We start from the raw sequence: 22,894 nt of genomic DNA, 5'->3' as shown, positions 1-22,894 counted from the left end.
TTATTCAGAATCGCATAGGTATTTGCTCATGTCTTCAACGACCTGAAGCCACAAAGGTAAATAAGCAAAGGGAGTTGGAGAATCTTGGTCTATCTTTTCATACACAACAGACCATGCCACAACGCATCCATTTCCAGTAGGTTTTGGATTGATTTCAATTATTGAATCAAGTTTCTTGTAATCCTTCATCAAGTCACCTTCAAATATACGGTGATGCAACTTTCTTGTTTCATCGTTATGTGTTGTTTCTTCTATCATGCAAATCGTCTTATCCCCTGCACGCAAGAAGAACTGTATTAATGCAAATTAAGTTGCCAAGCGTAGATCAAATCGAATAAGCGTATATGAAGTAAAATGATCAACTGCAACAGTGTGTTTATGCATACCAATGATAAAATTCCATTCCTTAATACAACCGGAACGCGTTGCACATCCGTCGATAACTCTAGCGCTAGTGTAAATATGAGGAAGTGCCTTTGGTACATCTTCTTGGTGCTTGAAAATTGCATATAATTTGTCAGCATCGCAATTGACATTCGATTCAATTGCAAGTTTCCCAACTAGACCTGAGACACCGTGATGAGCCATCAGCAGTTGGTGAATGTTATCCTGAAATTTGCGCAGATATATATGGAACTATACGGAAGAGTAGAGCAACTGACATTTACGGAAGAGTAGAGCAACTGATATTGAATCTATGTTGGTTGTACATGTTTATATAGATAAGGATCGAGGAGGATTCGTGGACACTCTTATACGTGCATTATCATATATATAAGAGGCGGAACCAGAAACTCTACCACCGGGAGGAAAAATATTTCGATGAAAGATAGCAAAAATGAGCTTAGAATCTCAAAATCTCAGAAAATTTAGGTTTGAGAACCGGTTTAGAAGGGTGTGCCATTTTCCCTTTAAAACTCGAACAGATTAATTTTTAAATTAATATTTTTTCTGATATCTTCCTTTTTTAAGACTCTATATTCATACTAAAAATAAACAATATCGGATACACCAAACTCCACCAGTTACCAATTTTAATTTCAAATGTTTACAGAGACACTGTGAGTTGTACTTGTTCTGACTTTTCTTTTACTTGTCTGGTAATATATTATATCCTAATATGGGTAGTATCAAAACACCCATTTTGAGCCAGCTCTATAGTGGGGGTACTAAAATTGTCATAGTTCTGTATATTTACTAGCTAGTCAATATCGGTCAAGTAACAGAGGAAGCGGTTCAACTTATGACGGTTCATGTAGACTAAACCAGAGAGTATAAAAATATCGTTTGGTGAACAGTGACATCAATCCATTCTTCGTAAGCTCGGTTATAAAGTTATTGGATTATGATACCCAGTACTTCCAAACTGGTCATCATTGAATTCTTTATCAATTAACAAATAAACAATCATGTCTACCCAGATACAAAGAATAATCAAGATGTCGCGCATCTTCATCATGTTACGTACCTACTAGTGTTACTTAATGTGCTGAAATAGTTTGAAATACTGTTCTTAAAAGTGATTATAAGGGAGCTGGAGAATCTTCGTTCATTTTCTCATGCACAATAGACCAAGTAAGAATGCTTTCATGCCCATTTGGCTTCAAATTAACTTCAATCGGTGAATCAAACTTCTTGTAACCCTTCATCAATTCTCTCCAAATACTCGGTGATGTGAAAGTCCTCATTTCATAGTTGTATGTCGTTTCCTCCTTGGCACTCATCGCTTTACCTTTCTGCATTTACAAAAGAAAACATACTGGGGTAAAATACTACAAAGTGATAAATCAGTGCATATGAAGAGTAATTACGTAGAATAAATCGGGAAACCGATGTCAGTATAGTGTTTATACATAAAATTGACTATAAAGAATACAATCCCATTCCGTTATATAACCAGACCGAAGTCCATTTCCTTAGATAACTTGGCGGCAGTGAAAAGCTTCAGAAATTTCCTGTGGAACATCTTCATATATGGTGCTTCCAAATTGTATAAACGTTAGCATCACAATTGACTTCTAAGGCAAAGTATGAGCGTATACGTTTTGATCATCCTTATAGAGGTAAGGATTTTGCAGCGGATGAGATGCCGAACAGGGGCTGCTGCTCAGGAGGCATTCAAATGGGCGGCAGAACTGGGGAGCAGGATAGAGATTGAGTCGAACTCTTGCAACCTAATAAATCTGACCAGGAAACTACATGCTGAGCTGATAAAACAAAGATTTCAAATCAAGGAAAAAGCAGTTAAATATTTTGAGATAGCTGCATGGAGTACCACAAGCTCCAACCGAAACTATCTAGCTTTAAATTTAGCAAACTTCATTTCATCATTTCAAATTGTAATATTAATAGACAATGGGAGGGATCAGAGATCCAAAACTTATTACAGCAAATCACGGGAGATTTTGCAGTAAATAATGGGGAAGGGGAATTAACAACATGGACGGATGGATTTCAGTTTAGAAGCAACAATATGTATGAGAACCATGGTCACCAAATGTTACACTAGAAGCTCCAGATAGCTTCACATATTAAGGACTAGGGTAGTCCGACTAGCAGGACCATACATGTATACTTCTAAGATCATTGATTGAGGACAGCAAATGCTAGACGGTCTATAGTAAGATTTGAAGAGCGGCCATGTCCAGGGTCATGAATCTTCACGGTGGTGTTTTTTTATAATCAATAGCATTCGCCTACTAGTATTAGCTGCCACATCCAACAGATCGCTAAGAGTATCTAGCATCTCGTTGCATTTTTACAGTTATAGAAATATATAAAAGACGGGGACAACAGCTGCTAGAATATATAAAAGACGTTTCAAAAAGCTGTTAGAAATATATTCTCAACACCTCCGACCAAAAAGCTGGACATTTTTATGTCTGGGGATAGATACTATACGTAATTGAAACTGGCGGAGCTAGAAAATCTTTTCTAGGGGGGCTAAAAATGTTTATACAAATATAGGGACTTTTAGTGGACTAAAACTGAATAACATATATGGTGGACTAAATATAAAAAATAAGATAAAACAAAAAGTTTTTCTACGGATTTTAGGAATTTAGGTGGGGCTAGAGTCAGGATTAGTCAATTTTTGGCTACGTCCTGGTAATTTGAAAGTATCCGAAGGATGCACATGATGATCCATATGGGACAAATGGTGAGATTTTTTTTCTTTTGTTTGGGAAATAAATTTATATATAGAAATGTTGCGTACATAAATTTGATGTACAAAACCCACATACAAGTTATAGAAAACCCACATTGATGTACGAAACTCACATACAAGTTATAGAAAACGGTCCGCGAGTTATAATCCCAAAGGTGTTATTATCCATCCACGAAGAACACATGAAAACAAAAGTAACAAAAACCCCAAAAAGCCAAAAGTAACACAAAACCCCCAAATTTTAATACTGGTTTCATCAAATTTTATTTTGGTTTCATCATAAAATTTGATGAAACCAAAATAAAATTTGATGAAACTAATATTGAAATTTGGGGTTTCTGTATCAAGTTTTAAAAATTTGGGTTTTTGTATCAAATTTTGTTTACGATGGAGTCTTAACGGATCATAATATTTAAGTAGGGTTTTTGTACCAATAGTTTGGTCACCTTGGATTTTTATGATTAGTTTTGTATAGAAAACCCAAAAATGGATGTAAACCCAACAGAAATACCCATAAACAAAAAAAACCAAAATGGAGATCGCAGTACAGAGGGATAGAAACCCACTCATATCCTAACTCGAATCCTACCCGAGCCCAAGGCCCAAAGAAAGAATCCCTTTGATTACTTTTTTTTGGCAAGTCCAGTTCCTTTGATTATAAATGATGAGATTTGTTATCAAGGGTTTTAAGTAGAATTACCTTGTTGAGAGGTAACAACGAGAGCGACTTTTCTGTCAATGAAATTGCAGATCAATTAAAGGACAAAATATAAAAACTGAAAAGAAAAGAAAAGAAAGAATGTCCGTATCGTGCAAAGAAATCTGCCAGCTCCAACTAGGTAAGGATCACAGACAGATTTTAGATGCTTACCGTATTTATGAAAGAACATGGATATAGCTAAATTATGTTCGTCATAAGGTCTTCCTTAACCAGGAAGTGTAGTTAAGTATACCACAAACAAGGTAATGTAAGTTACTGCGGAAAGTATTGCATATACGAAATTGAAAAAATGATACATATATTCATCCAATGAGGAAATAAACACACGTAGCATTTGTATATTCTTGTTATGTTATATGATATTGTTCATCTTGAGCATAAAAAAGTGAGTTAATGAGTATCAGAGACTTACAAAAGCTTCATCAGTTGAAATAGGTATATCCTTTGAGTGATTACAAAATCCTTCATTCCAGGGTGTTGTATCATACCACCCTTTATCTAACCCTTCTTCTGTGGGGGTAGGAAAAGACTCGAGAAACTCAATTTTGTAGTACCCAGGAGCGAAGTAAAGATATTCCTTCTCATGTTTCTCAGAGGGTTCAAAGAGCTGCTTGTGTTCCTCAGAAGATTGAAAGACCTGCTTGTGTTCCTCGGAGGATTGAAAGACCTGGTTGAGGATAGAAAGTCACGAAAATAGGGGTGTGGGTGAGGAACTTTGAGTTCCCAAGGAGGATAGATGGGAGTGCGGCCGTAGGGGTGAGGGAATTTGTAATCAACTTGGTTACATCCTATAGAACGGGGATCTGTAGCCCATTTCATCCAATCTGGTTCAGAATATTGCTCCTTCTCATGAATGGGCGGAGTACTGTAAAAACAGCATTTTGATAATCTAACATAATATATTGCTGAGAGGATATATATAAAAAAAAAAAAAAACTCTAAATCAATGATGGGAAAAGAAAAACCAAACTCACCTCATCGTACGTAAGACTTGTTTTTGACAAAAACCACAAATTTTCTTTTCAGCCTTTAACCTGCGCACAATCTTAAAAAGGAAGGAAATCAGAGCTAATAACATGAAACCCTAAATTTGATAAAAGAAAGGAAACCAACGATTTGAGACTGGAACCTGAATTTTTCAATTGATAGATGTTGAATCAATTAATTCCATTATTAAAGGGCTTTTTACAAACCTAGGCCTGGTTTTTTATGGTTTTTAAAACTAAGCCTCTTTTTTTATTTCTTACAAAATTAGGTCTTATTTGAACAAAATCGATGGATGGAAAGTTAGCACCGTTAAGTGGAAGTAAAAAGACTTTTTAGTCCTTTGAATTGGTAATTTGAACCCAACTAGACGGGTTGACTCTGTACACGTGGACTCGGGTATGCCAGACGGACTTTGTACGCGTCACCAATTCCTGATCCACATCAGCAACTGTGACACAACTCGATCTTCATTGATCATAGCCATGAGAAATGTTTGCAACAACCACCAACATCTATTTGATATCAATAACATCACCACAGCAATTCATGCCTGCAATTTTGTCCACAATTTCCTCCTTTCTCATCCAACTCCCACTGCATCACAGAATACTCAAATCCTTGAATTTCTTCCAACATCAATCTTTCCCTGAGATTATCTTTTAAATTCAAGTTCTTCGCAAACCCATGCTCAAACCATTATGCACATCTATGGCAAGAACAACACCAGACCAAGGCATATTTTTCCTATCTTAAATCACCCCCAAGATCAACCACAAACATCCTCTACTGCAATCACCACCTGCAGTTCCACACAAACCATTTTGCACATTCCCTGACTTTGTAAACTCAGCTTCAAAACCATGTCTCAGCTGACCACAACTCAAATCTCAGTTATAACACTCAGCTCATATATTCCATTACTTCCTTGCTTGCAGGTTGAGCACATATAACAAATCTTGCATGTGTTCTCAACTTTAATCCGCAATTATATTACTACTGCACCTGCAACAACCTCGATTCCTCAGTTGCACCTATCCATTGCTTAACCAGTCACCACTGTCTTAGTCTATTGCAGTTTAGCAATTGCAACAATCTCAGTTCTTCAATTGCAAGATGCTGGATGGAGGGATACAAGGAAGACAAGGCAGAAAAAGTTGTCCTAGTACTTCTAAAGAAAGGACACCAATACGCGTAAAAGATTACAGCTACATAACCATGACCATATCTGAACAACATTAAGTGTATCCTTCAATTAGACATCATTACCCTGCAGAAAATCATATAGTCCATCAGCATCAAAATACTACACGAACATATGCATCTAACAATCTCAGAAACATTTCCAGCATGCTGGACCTTACACAGCTCACTAGGTCATACTAATGGATATAATATAGGTTCATCTATGCAGCTATTCTTCGTTTTATGCATATAGTCATTTAGAGGCTTCACATTTCTTGTTCAATTTCTCTGTTTACTGTAAACACAACTAAAAACTAATTGCTTCTTGTTAAACTATAATTATTAAGAATGTCTGGGGAGAAATTCATAAGTACCTGATAGTAGAAAACAATTGGGTCCGATCGGAAACCTGGAAAAAGTAGTTACAAGGGCCTCCAATTCTTATCAGATGAACAGTCACACCACTTCTCTGCTTAGCAACAACAACCTCAAATCTCATCTCACTCCCAGTTTCAGATACTTATCACTGCCACCAGATCCATCTCATTCTTTCACCAACTTCACCTGCAGCAGCAGAAACTTCTCCTCTTTCTTCTTTGCTCAACAACAACACCATCTCGTCTGTGAACCTAAAATCATTTCAAATCGGATCCCAACTTCAACTTCAGTTAATTATCTCTTCTCTGTGAATTCAATTTCACCAAACCTTAATCTCCAATTTCTTGACCTAACCACCAGCACATTACCCATTTTTATTAAGCATCAACCACCAACCCATCTCCTATGATATGTAATAACTCTCGAATTCTCTATCAATCATAGCCGTAGATCCCATTTGTGCTTCTCGGATATCTCGGTTCACAGAACCCATATCGTCACTGTAATCTTCATCCATGGAAATCAAAATTCCATACAAACCCTCTTGATTTGAAAATAAAACCCTCTCTGAAAAACAATAGAAGAAGAAGGAAGATAATGAAATCTCGATCTCTCTCTTCTGTTATTAGATGCATTCTCCCGCGCACGACACGTGTGTCGACAACTACAATGTACGTCTATCCTGGCCGTTTAATAATCATCGAGATTTCAGCGTTCTAGATTTGGCTTTCAGATCCGCACACATGCAACTGACACACGTACGGGAAGGACATTTTAATAATCTAACCACATCAATGAAATATCGTTGCATGAGTAATTGACGACAAATTGGTGGGTCAACGCGATAAATTGACCGAGATAAAGAAAGTGGATGGAATCCGTTTGATAGGCTTAGATTTGTAATAAATAAAAAAAGAGGCTTAGATTTGAAAAAGAGGGTTCAAAACAGGCCTACAAGTGTATATATTCCATTATTAAACTAGGTATATCCTTTGAGGGAAAAGATAAAAACTGAAAACTCAGTTTTTCTCTCCTTTGTTTCGCTATTTTTCTTTCGTCGGTGCCGTCCGCTATCTCATAAATCTGTCTACATGCACATCCATATATATACAATATACTTTTTTTTTCTTTTGGAAAAAACAAAATTCATTCAACTGGAGTGCTGAGCTGAAGTTGACAAGGTTAATGAGAAACTTTCTCGGGGATTCTGATGCTTATAAAAGGAAAATGATGTGGGTTGCTTGGCCAACAATTTTTAAATCAAAGAAAATGGGTGGCATGGGTGTGAAGGATATGCAACTTACTAGAAAATCTTCGAAAGGTAAATGGATATGGAGATTTTCTAATGTGAAAAAGGCTTTATGGAGGAGAGTGTTGCAAAAAAGTTTCAACAATGAAGTTGATTCTCTGATTCCAGTTGATGATGGTAAACCTCACGGGAGGAGTATGTGGAAGACAATACTGGAATCCTCTGTATTTTTTAATGAACATATAGTGTTCAAGTTGAAGAACGGTAAAGGAATAAAGTTTTGGGTGGACAAATGGACAACTAATGGTCCATTGAAAGATAGATATCCTACAGTTTATAAAGCAAGTAGTCAGAAAACAGCCTTTATTGCAGACATGATACAGGAAGGGATACTTTGCTTGAAGTCTAAAAAAAATCTTTCTGCACATGAACAACTGGAGTGGGGTTTGTTGTGTAACGAATTGGGTCATGTACCTGAACTTGTTGATGAGGATGATGAAGTGTTTATTCTTGAATATTATACAGTGAAAAAGGGATATGAAGTTCAATTGCTGGATAATCAAGACTGCAAATTTTTTCAAATATTTGTGGAGAAAAGATATCCCTCCGAAGGTAAATTTCATGTTATGGGCAAACTTTCATAATTCACTTCCTACTTTGAGTATGTTGCAGCACATGAGAATTGATATTCAAAGTGATTTGTGTAATACATGTAAGAAGGAGGTTGAAAATTCTGACCACTTCTTCATTCACTGTGATTTTGTTAAAGAGGTATGAAAGTATTTCATTCAGTCTTGTCATGTGAGTAGTGGAACTTATGTGACAGTACTGAAATAGTTTGAATTTTGGAATGATGTTCGTTTACAAAGAAGATGCAGGAAAGTTTAGGATAAGCTCATATATGTTGGTATGTGGCATTTGTGGAATGAAAGAGACGCCAGAACTTTTGGTGGAAGGAAGAAAATGGTGGAGGAACTTTGTTTGAATATCAAACAGACTTTTATCCTATAGTTATTTGAGAGTGATGTTTTTAGAGGGTTTACTGTAAATCAAATATTATTCAATTGGGAAACAGTTCTACACATGTAGTTGGAGTGTGAATTGTTTTCCTGGCTTTGTATAGTTTTTCTTTTTCATTAATATAACCTTCTTTTTTTCGAAAAAAACTGGAGTGCTGAGCTAGCACTAAAGATACAACAGATATCCGCCTAAAACAAGGAGAGGAAAAAACAAGCGAAGAGAGTACATATTCGGAGAAATCCCTCTGACATGTTGAGACTAGTAATTATCGTTTAAAAACACCTCAATCACTACACCAAAACCAGGATTTTGTAACAGTGCAACCTGTCACGTTTATTTTTCAGTCACAGATACACCTGTGATAAATCCTGCAACAGTTATAACTGTTATTAAATTTTGTATTCGTGATAATAATTAGGAATACTAATTTTTTTTATTAGTCACAATAATATTTGTTGACAATTTTACAGACAATCGCAAGTATAATTCAAAGTGATGATTCAACCCAAATATTTCACCACATCTAAAACAACCCCAAAATTATAACACTTTGAATTTTACTTGTCATTAATTTTCCCACATTTGTACAAACTAACAATTATATTTCATTTCTATAAATCAAAATAATTTTTCTTTTTCTTTTTAATTTTCTTAATATTAGAAAACAGGATCAAGACCAAGTCAACAAGTCATGACTTTATAGAAATTTGATTTTGACATATCTGCTTCTTCCGAAGACGGTGAAAATTACCAGACTACCCTTATCGGAATATATGAAATAAAAATTCCGAAGATTGTGAATATGACCAAACTACCCTTATCGGAAATAAGTAAAGTAAATATTACAGACCGTGAAAATGACCACATTACCCTTACTGGAAATTAGTGTAATAAATATTATTGAGAGTGTGAAAATGACCATACTACCCTTTTTAAAATAAGTAAAGTTAATATTTCAGTCTGTGAAAATGACCATATTACCTTTACTAGAAATTATTGCAATAAACATCATGGAGACTGTAAAACGACCAAATTTTCCTTATCAAAAATAAGTCAAGTAAATATTATAGTCTGTGAAAATGACCATTTTACCCTTACTGGAAACAAGGTTAATAAATGTAACGGAGTCTGTGATAAGGGTAAAATGGTCATTTTCATAGTCTATAATATTTACTTAACTTATTTTTGATAAGGGTAGTGTGGTCATTTTCTTTGTCACCATGTTTTTTATTGGACTAATTTCTAATAAGGGTAATTTGGTCATTTCCACTGTCAGTGATATTTACTTTACTTATTTCCGACAAGTGTAGTCTGGTCATTTTCACAGTCTCCATAACATTTATGTCCCCTAAAGATAAAATGGTCATTTTCACATACTGTAATATTTAATTTACTCATATCCGACAAGTGTAGTCTGGTCATTTTCACAGTCTCCATAACATTTATTGCACTTATGTCCCCTAAGGATAAAATGGTCATTTTCACATACTGTAATATTTACTTTACTCATATCCGAAAAAGGTGGTCTGGTCATTTTCACAGTCTCCATAAAATTTATTGCACTTATTTTCAGTAAGGGTAGTATGGTCATTTTCAGTGCCTGTAATATTCACTTTACTTATTTCCGATAAGGATAGTCTGGTCATTTTGACAGTCTCCATAATATTTATTGCACTTATATCCAGTAAGGGTAAAGTAGTCATTTTCATAGTCTGTAATATTTACATTACTTATTTTTGATAAGGGTAGTCTGGTCATTTTCACAGTCTCCATAATATTTATTTCACTAATTTCCAGTAAGGGTAGTATAGTCATTTTCACCGTCTGTGTGATATTTATTGCACTTATTTTCAATAAGGGAAGTTTGGTCATTTTTGTAGTCTCCATAATATTTATTGCACTTACTTCCAGTAAGGGTAAAATATTCATTTTCACATTCTATAAGATTTACTTTACTTATCTTTGATAAGGGTAGTTTGATCATTTTCACTGTCTCTGCGATATTTATTGACTTATTTCTAGTAAGGGTAATATGATCATTTTCAAAATCTGTAATATTTACTTTACTGATTTCCGATAAGGGTAATATGTTCATTTTAACTGTCTCCGTGATATTTATTGCACTAATTCCTAGCAAGGGTAATATGGTCATTTTCACTGTCTGTGTGACATCTATTACACTTATTTCTAGTAAGGGTAATATGGTCATTTTCACAATCTGTAATATTTATTTCACTTATTTCCGATAAAGGTAATATTGTCATTTTCACTATTCTCATGATGTTTATTGCATTAATTCATAGTAAGTGTAATATGGTCATTTTCACTGTCTGTGTGATATTTATTGCACTTATTTCTAGTAAGGGTAATATGGTCATTTTCACAATCTGTAATATTTAGTTCATTTATTTCCGATAAGGGTAGTATGGTCATCTTCACTAACTCCATGATATTTATTGCACTAACGAATCTGATATATTTCGTCTTCAGTTTATCCGAATGAGAAACTCAGGTCTAACTCTAGCAATCTTTGAACCTGTGATGTTGGAATCTGATATATTTCTTCAGTTCATCCGAACGAGAAACTCAGGTCTAACTCTAGCAATCTTTGAACCTGTGATGTTCGAATCTGATATATTTCGTCTTCAGTTTATCCTAACGAGAAACTTAGGTCTAACTCTAGTCATCTTTGAACCTGTGATGTTCAAATCTGATATATTTCATCTCCAGTTCATCCTAACGAGAAACTTAAGTCTAAATCTCTAGTCATCTTTTGAATACGAAGTATAACGCTTATCTTTTGAATACAAAGTATAACGCTTATCTTTTGAACTTAAGGAAGTATAACGCTTATATTTCATCTCCAGTTCATCCTTACGAGAAACTTAAGTCTAACTCTGTAGTTATCTTTAAGTACGAAGAATAACGCTTATCTTTTGAATACGAAGTATAACGCTTATCTGTTGAACTTAAGGAAGTATAACGCTTATATTTCGTCTCCAGCTCATCCTAACCAGAAACTTAGGTCTAACTCTAGTCATCTTTGAACCTGTGATCTTCAATTCGACCCCAGTTCATCGAAACCAGAAACTTAGGTCTAACTCTAGTCATCTTTGAACATGTGATGCTCAAAACTGACATATTTCGTCTCCAATTCATCCTAATGAGAAGCTTAAGCCTAATTCTAGTCATCTGTGAACTTGTGATGTTCAAATCTGATATATTTCGTCTCCAGTTCATCCTAACGAGAAACTTAAGTCTAACTCTCTAGTCATCTTTGAATACGAAGTATAACGCTTATCTTTTGAATACGAAGTATAACGCTTATCTTTTGAACTTAAGGAAGTATAACGCTTATTTTTCGTCTCCAGTTCATTCTAACCAGAAACTTAAGTCTAACTCTCTAGTCATCTTTAATTACGAAGTATAATGCTTATCTTTCGAATACGAAGTATAACGCTTATCTGTTGAACTTAAGGAAGTATAACGCTTATATTTCGTCTCCAATTCATCCTAACCAGAAACTTATGTCTAACTCTAGTCATCTTTGAACCTGTGATGTTCAAATATGATATATTTCGTCCCCAGTTAAAATCGAAACCAGAAACTTAGGTCTAACTCTAGTCATCTTTGAACATGTGATGCTCAAAACTAATATATTTCGTCTCCAGTTCATCCTAACGGGAAACTTAGGTCTAACTCTAGTAATCTTTGAACCTGTGATGCTCAAAACTGATATATATTTCGTTTTTAGTTCATCCAAACCATAAATTTAGGTCTAAGTCTAGTCATCTTTGAACCCGTGATGCTCAAAACTGATATATATTTGGTCTCCAGTTCATCCTAACGAGAAACTTAAGTCTAAATATCTAGTCATATTTGAATACGAAGGATAACACTTATCTTTTGAATACGAAGTATAACACTTATCTTTTAAAATTAAGGAAGTATAACGCTTATATTTCGTCTCAAGTTCATCCTAACCAGAAACTCGGGTTTAACTCTAGTAATCCTTGAACCTGGGATGTTCAGATCTGATATATTTCCTCTCCTGTTTATCCGAATGAGAAACTCAGGTATAACTATAGAAATCTTTGAACTCGGGATGTTCAAATCTGATATATTTCGTCTTCAGTTCATCCGAATCAGAAACTCGGGACTAATTATAGTAATCTTTGAACCCGGGATGTTCAAATCTCATATATTTCGTCTTCATTCCATCCGAATCAGAAACTCGGGTCTAACTCTAGTAATCTTTGAACCTGGGATGTTCAAATCTGATATATTTCATCCTCAGTTCATACGAATTAGAAACTCAGGTCTAACTCTGGTAATCGTTGAACCTGGGATGTTCAACTATGATATATTTCATCTTCAGTTCATCCGAATGAGAAACCCAGGTCTAACTCTAGTAATCTTTGACCCTATGAGGTTCAAATCTGATAAATTTTATCTCCAGTTCATCCAAACGAGGAAGTCAGTTTTACCTCTGGTAATCTTCAAACCTGGGATGTTCCAATATGATATATTCCGTCTCCAGTTCATCCAAACAAGAAACTCAGGTCTAACTCTAGTAATCTTTGAACCCGTGATATTCAAATATGATATGTTTCATCTTCAGTTCATTCGAACAAGAAACTCAGGTCTAACTCTAGTAATCTTTGAACCTGGGATGTTCAAATCTAATATATTTCATCCTCAGTTCATACGAATTAGAAACTCAGTTTCAAATCTAATATATTTCTCATTTTTATGTTTCGTTTTTATTCTTGTTCATAAAGTATATTTTTTTAATTTAGTGTGGTATACGCTTCAAAATAATTGTAAACTCCTAAGTTTTTTCTTTCCAAAGTTATGGACCCCTACATTACGATGTCACATGGTTTGGTAAGTGATAAAATGCACCACCTAATTTAAAATAATGAGAGCCGTCCAATGAATTTTTTGTGACACCTGGTAATAAGTTAGCCATTCGATCTTTTGAAACTAATCAAATGGGTGTCACACTAATCGTCAAGGTCTACTGCAAAGTAACACGAGTTTTCTATATATTCTTAGAAGAGAGAGAAAATGAAAATAAAAAACTTAAATTTATTTTCCTTCTCCGCCTCTCCCTCTCCCCCACCCTATCTTCTTCTCCTGCGAATGAAACCCTAACTAAACAGACTCACCCTTCTTCTCTAGACTGAAACACTAACACACTAAATCGAAGTGGAGTTATTACTCTCGATCTGCTTCTCTTCAAATCTCTTTATAATTTCATGAAATTATTATTGTTTTATAATTTCTTGAAATTGTTTGAAGATGAAAACCCATCAAAATCTCTTTAGAAAATTGGAATCCATAACTTCATAATCAAATATTGAGTTTTCAGAATCAACAGCAAATCAACAAAACCCATTAATACCTAGGAGTTATGTTTTCCATCTCCTACATATTCAGACAAGTGAATGGATCTAATAACTTAGATTTATGTTTCAGTTGTTTTTTTAAATCGATTATGAGTTGTTTTTTGAGATATTAATTATAATTTTCTTTTTTGTTTGATTTCATCAGGTCTTTTGAGAAGAACGGGAAGAGGAGAAACCCTAAATTCATCAGCAGCAAGAACTGATGAATTCCTTGCTTCTAGTTTCAAATAAGAAATGGGTTAAATCGGTTTTACTTAGTGAAGCTACTCGTTATCTCATTGTATGGCACCCTTATCTTTCCTCTGAAACCCTAGCCTTGTACGAAAAACCTTGATATTTGTAAATCCTTTGTTTCTCAATAACTCTGTGGTTTATTACTCGTCTTCAAACCCTAATTTCTTATTACACATGGAAGACGTAAGAATTCAATTACTCATTCAGGTATACTGAAAATTAAAATTAGTTTGATTTTACAAATAAATTGCATTATTCAGCAGGGTCTAATTTCTCAACTTTTACAGATTTTTCTGGCTGTTTTGTGTGGTTTTGAGGCTCGACCCGTGTGTTTTAGGGTTTGATTTTGGTAATTATTTTATTTTTGCATTTTTTGATGATTTGATGTGTGGTATATGAAGCTAGCTTCTTGCTGTGTAATATTGTAAAAATGTGAATTATTTTCAAGGTTAAAGTGAGAAAAAAGTAAATTTTTTGGGTGGGTTTTCATATGGAGCAAGATTTGTAATTTAATTTTGTAGTTCTTACTTCTTAGGATATTATTGTCAGCAAGTAGCTTCCGTCGAAGCTAACCATCTATTGTGTTACCTAAGCATGGTTTTGTTCTGTTTTTGGGGTTGAAGTTAAGGTTTGAGCTTCGGTGGTATGTGTGGGTTATGCTGAGTTGATAATTATGAATGAAGGAGGGTCTAAAATTTGGAGGTTAAACTTATTCAATAAGTTGATGTTTCATTTGTACAGTTGTTCTTAATGCATTATCGAATACTACAACCTTTCTTTGCTTGCTTCCTAATATGGTTTTATGTTGTGTTATATTCATATACCTGGGTTGCTTTAAAGAGGGTTTTGAGACACATCTGTGGACTAAGATATCAATGAAGTGCATATGGTGTATGGTTCTTTTGATATATGTAGAAGCCATGGTGCTATTGTTTCCTTTTCATGTGGAAGAAAATTGTTGCGCAATAATTAGTTTCAAGTAGAGGAATTAGTTTGTGCCTTTTGCTCGGCCCATGAAGAAGAATTACCTTGTCAGCTTGAATTGTTTATTAATCAATGTTTTTTCCCCCTTAAGATTTCCTGAATGTAAAGATTTTACTGGTTTTCTTTCCCAAGTGTCGTAGATATTTGCTTAATGAATGAATATTTTGCTCAATTATTATTTTTTGTATGTTATAGGTCCTTTTGCCGAAGACATGTTTCTCCGGCAAGCAACAATAATGGGTCCCCCAGACAGTCCATACGCAGGAGGAATCCAGATTATCCATTTAAGCCACCAAAGGTAACTTTTCTGGATAGCCCTGTTTGATATTGATTTATTTCCCTGTAGAAAGGGACTTTTCTTGAAGGAATCTATGATTTGAGTGAAAAAGTGCGTCCTTTTTTAGATCTCTGGGTATCTGTGACAGGTGGTATTAACTCCTAGTTGTCCTTGCTGGAGTCTTATTACGTTCTTGTCAATTGGTTAGAGTTTACACTCATCGTACTTGTTTTTCTAATATTTATTGCACTTTCATGTCATTGATACAATTTGGTGTTCTATTTTCTGTGTTGTTGCAGGGGAGCCATCTAAATGACGTTGATTAGACTGTGAAGTGCTGAGAACTTGGGGTTGCAAAACATCCAAGCTTGTATTAAAATAGTGCAGTCATTTATGTTAGTATCTCTCCTTCAGCTCACATCAAGATTGGATATGATCATGTTCCGGTACCTCCAATGTAAACGAAGTTAACTCACTTGTCCAACTATTTCGAATATGAGATACTAAGAAGTTATTTATTTCCCACTTTTGAATGTAAAGGTAAGACTTGGACCTTAAACCTTGATTGCTGAAGCTCTATCAGTATTCTATATCGAAATTACTTGCTTCATCATATTAGTCTTAATCTATGTAACTCATGTTACTAGTAGAGAAAAGCATTGAATATATGTACAAGTTCTCATTCATGTAAGCTTTCAACTGTGACATTGGTTCTCATTCATGTAAGCTTTTTCTTTCAAGTATTATTCTGAGTCGAGACTTTTAAGATTATTTGTTTGATGATTTCAACTCCATAGTTTGATATTTTTCATGTTATTTCATTCTATAAAATCAATTTTCTTCGTGTTACTTGACTGCAGCCAACCTTTTCTTGAGAATTTTCAGTTGTATTGATCAAATAGGGCACTCTTGCAATGGCAGTGATGTTCTTAGTGTTTTGAATAGGTATGTCAGAGGAGTAGAGCTTAACATGAATCTGCAGTTAGCCTTGCTTCTGATCTATAGTTTTGTTTTACTGAAGTAAATTTTCATTCTGCATCCTTTATTTTTTGGGGTATTGGAACATGGTTGAGGGCTAGATACATTGTTCATTGGAGACACTAAATATGTTCTTATGTTTTCATAGTGATGCTTGTTGTGGTTTAGTAATGGTAGTGCAGTTGATGGCTAACGACTCTAGTGAGTGATGCTACTGTTGTCTTATCCAAACTGCCGTGTGGTATAGTAGTCACCTTTCGTTCAAAGAAAATAGATGGATAAAGTTAATATGATAGTAGGTATCGTATATTGTTGCTTTCAGATACTATGATTGTGCAAGATTGTGAGACCTGAGAAGTATGTATTCTTCCTATTGTAGGTATCTTACAGGCACCTTCAATAGTGTCCTTTGCATGTTCACATGAAGTGCTCTTCTGTTAGTGAAATACGGGGAACATGCAGTTGTTCCGATGAAATTAAAATTTCTCGAGAGTACTAATGACGTTGTTTCCATTGCAGGTTATAGGAGAACTTATTGGGGCCGTTAAGATAATGCATCAACAGATCTCAGACGCCTTCGGCAATGACTGTACGGTACATAGTTATAATGAGTTGATCATTATCACTTCAGATAATTAACTACTTGGTCTATTGAAAGCTTTGAATTTATAAAATTTCTAAGTAGCATAGTTCACTTGCATTCTTAAACAGGCATCAACAGTAGACTAAAACAAAATTCTCAAAGGTTGGGTCCATCTGGAGTTGAATGCAACTCCCCACTTGCACTCTGGATTTATTGAGAATTTGAGCTTTTTTATTATTTGGTTACAGCTCACAAGTGTTAGCTTTCAGTTATTTCTGGTTAAATTCATAATGAGCAGAACAATGATAATTTATGGAGAGTTTGTAGATCCTGAAATTGTAAGAATTGCATGTTTTGGATAGATTAAAAAAGAAGAATGGCCATGTGTGTTTCAGTTTTAATTGTATTGCAGGCCTGTGTTTCAGTTTTAATTGTATTGCAGGCCTGTAAATTGGAATCCCAAGTCCATAAAATGACCTGGGCTATCCATATTTTTTAATTTTTTAGTTACAAAATTGTCACGGTTAACTGTGATAAAAGAGAACACGTGTCACCTAAGATGTTATAAATGAAAGCAAAAAGAGGGCATACCTTGGGAGAGAATAGCAAGTAACAGTAAAAATGTTATACTGTTAGTGACAAAAATAGACACGTGTCCATTGAGTAGTTGTTGCTAAATTTAGGAACAGTTATATGTGTTACTACCACCGTAACTAAAGGTGACACAGTCCCTAGCTGAATTTTTGCTAATTAATTAGCTACACTAATAACTGTTGTTCTTTATGTGATTGTGAGGGACACATGTCGTCAACCTAATTGTTGTTATTCTTAGGTAACAATTATAACCGTTGGATTAATTGTTGCTACAGGACACGTGTCAAACCCTAAAATTAGGTCATTCGTTACTGTTTCTTTATGTAACGGATAACAAGGGTGACTTAAACCAATGAGTGTCACAGAAAAAGCGTTGCAACAAATTACAATAATTGTTAATAACACCGTTTCTCCTACAAATTTTTTTAGTAACAGAAATAACTAGTGACAAAAACCCGGATATGGTGTAGTGAATCATTCACGAAATCTGCAAACTTAAATTGTTTAAAAGATTCATGAACCATTTCCCAACTATATAAACAAGCCTTCACTGGAACAATAATCCGTTATTCCGTTTTTTGTTTTTTGCAGAAAACTCTATCGTTCCTCTCCTCTCAGATTTGTTGCCATACAACAAAGGGCAGGAAAAACTTTAGAAACTTAGTTGGTTCAATATGGAATTTCGACTGCCAAGACACAAGGAAGTCCATACATGAATCTGGCGGACTCCAATATAGCTCTAATAAGTCTAAGAAATGATCTGAGCCCTTCTTTGCAAATGCATAATGAATAAAGATGTGTGATATTAATTCATCTGTTTGATGACATAGACGACAGTTGATGTTTGTAATTGACGTACCTCTGTTGATGTTTGTAATTGACATACCTTTTTGATGGGATAGTTGAATTCCAAACTTACTTCGACGACATATTTCTTTGTATGGCTGCAGGTTGTCCTTGTTGTTGTTGTTGTTGTCCAACGATCATTTTGTAACATGAAAAAACTAAAAATTGTCCATTAGTCCATGTTAAACAAGTGTATGGGCTTCCAACTCAAAACCAATTGGAAATGAGTGGAGTGACCCATACAACTTATATAGAGGATCTAGGCTAAGGGTCTAAGCAATGTGGAACTATTTCTTCACACGCCTCGTCACGTGTAGGGCACTAAGTAGTTTGACTTGGCTCTACACGTGGACCTTCATACATCGTTTGACTAATACGGGTCACGCCGTTTGACGTGCCTACCTAACTCTGATACCATGTTAAAACAAGTGTATGGGCTTCCAACTCAAAACTAATTGGCAATGAGTGTAGTAGCCCATACAACTTATATTGAGGATCTACACTAAGGGTCTAACCAATGTGGGACTATTCCTTCACAGTCCCTGCAATCCATGACCTTGTATCCTCTTCTCTCCCTAAATTACCAGGATCCCAAATTGTTTAAATGAAGGCAGTAACCTCACTTCTATTTTCTTCTCTAAAACTCGACTTGAAACCCATATCTCATGCTGCTATTTGTGACCCATTGATGTTCACCATTTTGCGTATCACTCTTCCTTTCTTGCTTGACTTTCTCCATATTTTAGGAAAAAGATCATTCAAGGGTTGCGTTGTTATCCAACTATCCTTCCAAAAATGAACATTCTTACCCTTTGAAACTACTTGTTTTGTCCCCTTTTTCAGGACTTTCGATTGCTTGAGAATGTTTGTCCACAACCCGCACCCTTGAGTCTGATTAGTTTGTGGTGTATTTAATGCCTCTTCATCACCTCCAAACTTTTCGTAAATGATTCCACTCTATAGACTATTAATTATTTTCCATATCTCCACTCCCACTTAGTTAAGAGATCTTGGTTCATCAATCTTACACGCTTTACCTCTAACCCGAATATTTGTTAGACTTGCACACCTTTCTCCATAAGGCCCAGTGCCTCTTCTTTCCATTTTCCGAGTCTCCCCAAAGAAATCCACGCATGATATTTTCCATAGCTTTGGACACTGATGGTAGGAGTGCGAACAAAGGGAGATAGTATATGGGTATGTTTCTTAGGACATCCTTAAAGAAGGGTCAACATCCATCCTTTCGACAGATATTGACGTTACCATGAGGATAGCCTCTTCTTTATCCTTTCAATAACTGGATCTCAAATACTTGTCAACAATAGTCTAAAGCACAAACCTTTTTTTAAGCATCCACCGACCTTTTGATTCGTAACACAAATCTAGTATTCTATTTTTTCTCCTTAATGTTTCCATCCAACGGTAGAAAATGATCGAAAGTGAAACTGTAACAGAAGAGGGAGAAAGGTTAAAGATGAAACTATAAGAGAGTTAAAGATGAAATTGTAAGAGAATATGTAAATGTCTCTACCATTTATATTGGGAATGGTGGAGAAGTTCTCACCGTCCCTTGATATGGGAATCATGAGATATATATTGGGATTTTCTCCCTTTTATTGTGTTTTTATATATGCTGATGGAAGAAAATGTTTTATCTATGTTAGAGCATTGCTCAGTTGAACCCACCGAGCGTTGGTATGTCAAGTTTGGTTGTCATATTTTAGTGAATCAAAACTCATGTTAAGAGTCGCTTGATTATGTATTAGATTTAAACTTCGTATAGGTTAGCTTGAAAATATTAGGATATGAGACATTACAAGTATTGCGAAGTCTTGAAGATGTGAAAAATCAGGGAGCTACAATGACAACAATCATCCTTCCACTTGAGGTTAGTGATATTTGACTTGAACTGTTTTATTCCCTAACATATCTTTCAAGTCGTGCATATTGAAAACATAACTGCGAAGCATATATGAACTCTAGATAGACATAGTATTAAGGAATACAATACGAGTTTATTTCTTAACCATTAAACTTTGTAGATAAGACATCTCCAGAATTATTTGAATACTATTGTGATCATGTATGGGTATGAGGTGAGGATTTCATCCTAGGGAACAATGTTTACATGTGTTGTAAGGAAGTAAGTTCATAAAATTGTTTGTGAACCGAAAAGGAAATTGCCAGGAGTTATTGGTTTTGTTATTCATTGCATATCTTACGAACAACCAATATGTATGATAGAGTATAACCGCTCACAACTTGTTGTGTTCTTGGTAGAACTATTCACAAAGTCCTGACTTATGTATTGGTATAACTTTTATTACTAAAACCAATATTAAGTAATCACTGTGGTATGATAGGATTATGTCTGTCCTTGGGGAAAGGGAAACGATCCTAGTAAAGGAAAGGGAACTGATCCTTGTAAGTGGTGCAGTATATCAAGGGGAACCGATCCTTGTATGGGGTGCAGCAAGGTTTATAGCAGAAAGGGAAACCGATCCTATGGACATGTGCAACACATATAAGTTAGATACCATATATATGTGGGAAACCGATCCTAGTACCTAGTAAACCGAATCTTTAGGAAGCTAGTGTGACTATGCGTAATACTCACATGGAGGTAGATCTGAAACTCATTTTGGTAGAACCGTTAAACCCATGATTGTGATTGAATATTGGTTTGATCAATCACATAGTTCTTGAAAGTTAGATGAACCAATTCTAAACTTGTTTAGAAGTGTGGATAATCGGTTTCAAGGTTGTAAGTGTGAAAGAGAACTTACAAAGTAAAGATGACGACAAACTTTGAACACGTGTTGTGAATGTTTATTTCTATAATTGTTCAAAGATATTCCTTAACTGCTAAGGGAAGAGAATCCCAGGATCGAAACACAAGTAAGTTAATAATCTTTTAATTAAGGTTATTAATTTCATTTTGTAGGGAAATTATAGAATTAGTAATGTGCATTTACTAATTAGATTTTCCGAGAGATTTCGATCGTTATTTTTGGATAGAGCATTTCCAGGAATTATGGAAACCGAATTTGTGCTTTAATGAATATCTTGAGAATATTTTTGGTTTTGGAAATTCCTTGGTGTCCAAACTTCCTTGTCTATAAATACACGAAGTTTGCCTTTCTAGCAAACTAATCCTTTGTAACAACAGATTTACTCTTTTGTTGTTGTTACTGGTGTAGCCTCCTATCGGATAGGAGAGTAATCTTATTAGGTGAAATCTCTTACGGACTCTCATTTTAAAGTCTTCTTTGGGATTGAGAAGCTCTAGTGCGACCCGTTGGTGGGAAACTATAATTGCGGTTTATTTATGTTTTCGATTGATTTGATTGACTAATGGTGGTTGAAATCTGATTGCACCTAGTTTGGTTATTCTTGAGCATATTCTCTTCTGATATAAGATTCAATCAAACTATTTCAGAGTTTCCACAGGGATCTTTAGACTGTTGTTTAGTTCTAAAGACGATCTTGTGATAATCCATTGTTGACAGACTCCGTTCTGTGCGTGATTGATCACAAGCAATTCAAGTGATTGTGTGTAGTTTTTTATTAAAGATTTAAGAAGATTTGAAGACAAAGAAGATATTGAAGATATGACTTGGGTTTTACAATCTTTGGTGTGCACAATACTTGTTTCGGTAAAAGAGGATCCAATTAATAATCGGTTTATCCTTGTGGTAGATTGGATTGATTAATTGAGTAGATAGGCATCAACACGTTTCTTCTGATTAAAGGTGTTGTTGGCTTAATCTTAATCGATTACCTTTGGGTGATTGAACATAAGATATATCTAGACCTGACGAAGGAGTTTATGTTGAGATAAACGGAAGATCCTTTGTCCGAATCATATCACTTGGTTGAATAGAGTTGATACCAAACGGATTTCTTGTTCCTTTACTGTTTGGAATACGAACCAAAGGGATTGATCCAAGTACGTGACTTATTTATAAGTTGGAGGCGTGGGAACAGACGGAACTAGGTGAACTATAAGGTTAGTTACTTGGTCTCAACTATACGAAGTTAGTGTAATTTTGTGTAGCGACTTAATCCTGAGAGTATTCAATTCTGGACTAGGTCCCAGGATTTTCTGCATTTGCAGTTTTTCTCGTCAACAAAATCTTGCTATGTCATTTACTTTTATTTTCCGCATTATAATTGTTTTTTTTATAACTGAAGTAAATTACACAAACGTTAATTCCTATTTACTTGATAAGCAATCCTATTGTTTTTGGTTATGTCTGAACCTTTGTATCAAGTAAACAT

The 22,894-nt window shown here is 35.0% G+C and overlaps 2 protein-coding genes and 2 long non-coding RNA genes across 8 annotated transcripts; 2 read left to right on the top strand and 2 right to left on the bottom strand.

Annotated features, from left to right (window-relative positions):
• On the bottom strand, positions 1–1,724 carry LOC113323973 (major latex protein 146-like). The gene is made up of 3 exons (XM_026572318.1): positions 1,566–1,724; positions 387–609; positions 1–275 (listed from the first exon to the last, which is right to left on the bottom strand). Exons 1-3 carry the CDS (start codon positions 1,722–1,724, stop codon positions 1–3), a joined length of 657 nt encoding a protein of 218 aa, XP_026428103.1.
• Positions 1,725–4,177: 2,453 nt separating this feature from the next.
• Positions 4,178–5,077, bottom strand: LOC113321522. The gene is made up of 3 exons (XR_003346724.1): positions 5,020–5,077; positions 4,865–4,935; positions 4,178–4,755 (listed from the first exon to the last, which is right to left on the bottom strand). It is a non-coding gene; the product is annotated as an uncharacterized LOC113321522 (long non-coding RNA).
• Positions 5,078–7,622: 2,545 nt separating this feature from the next.
• On the top strand, positions 7,623–8,330 carry LOC113323972. Its single transcript, XM_026572317.1, has one exon. The coding sequence runs from the start codon at positions 7,623–7,625 to the stop codon at positions 8,328–8,330; it is 708 nt and encodes a 235-aa protein (XP_026428102.1).
• Positions 8,331–13,806: 5,476 nt separating this feature from the next.
• On the top strand, positions 13,807–17,670 carry LOC113320767. Of its 5 annotated transcripts, none has more exons than XR_003346280.1 (7): positions 13,807–14,152; positions 14,263–14,558; positions 14,639–14,700; positions 15,531–15,633; positions 15,912–16,152; positions 17,110–17,184; positions 17,302–17,670. It is a non-coding gene; the product is annotated as an uncharacterized LOC113320767 (long non-coding RNA). The 5 variants fall into 5 exon arrangements; XR_003346281.1 differs by adding an exon at positions 16,473–16,557 and having other exon boundaries at positions 13,807–14,558; XR_003346279.1 differs by adding an exon at positions 15,761–15,815 and having other exon boundaries at positions 13,807–14,558.
• Positions 17,671–22,894: the final 5,224 nt, after the last annotated feature.

Source organism: Papaver somniferum, chromosome 11, assembly GCF_003573695.1.
Source record: "Papaver somniferum cultivar HN1 chromosome 11, ASM357369v1, whole genome shotgun sequence".
Classification (NCBI taxonomy): Eukaryota; Viridiplantae; Streptophyta; class Magnoliopsida; order Ranunculales; family Papaveraceae; genus Papaver; species Papaver somniferum.
The sequence above is the reverse complement of the archived record's forward strand: the minus strand, read 5'-3'. Positions and strand labels throughout refer to the sequence as shown.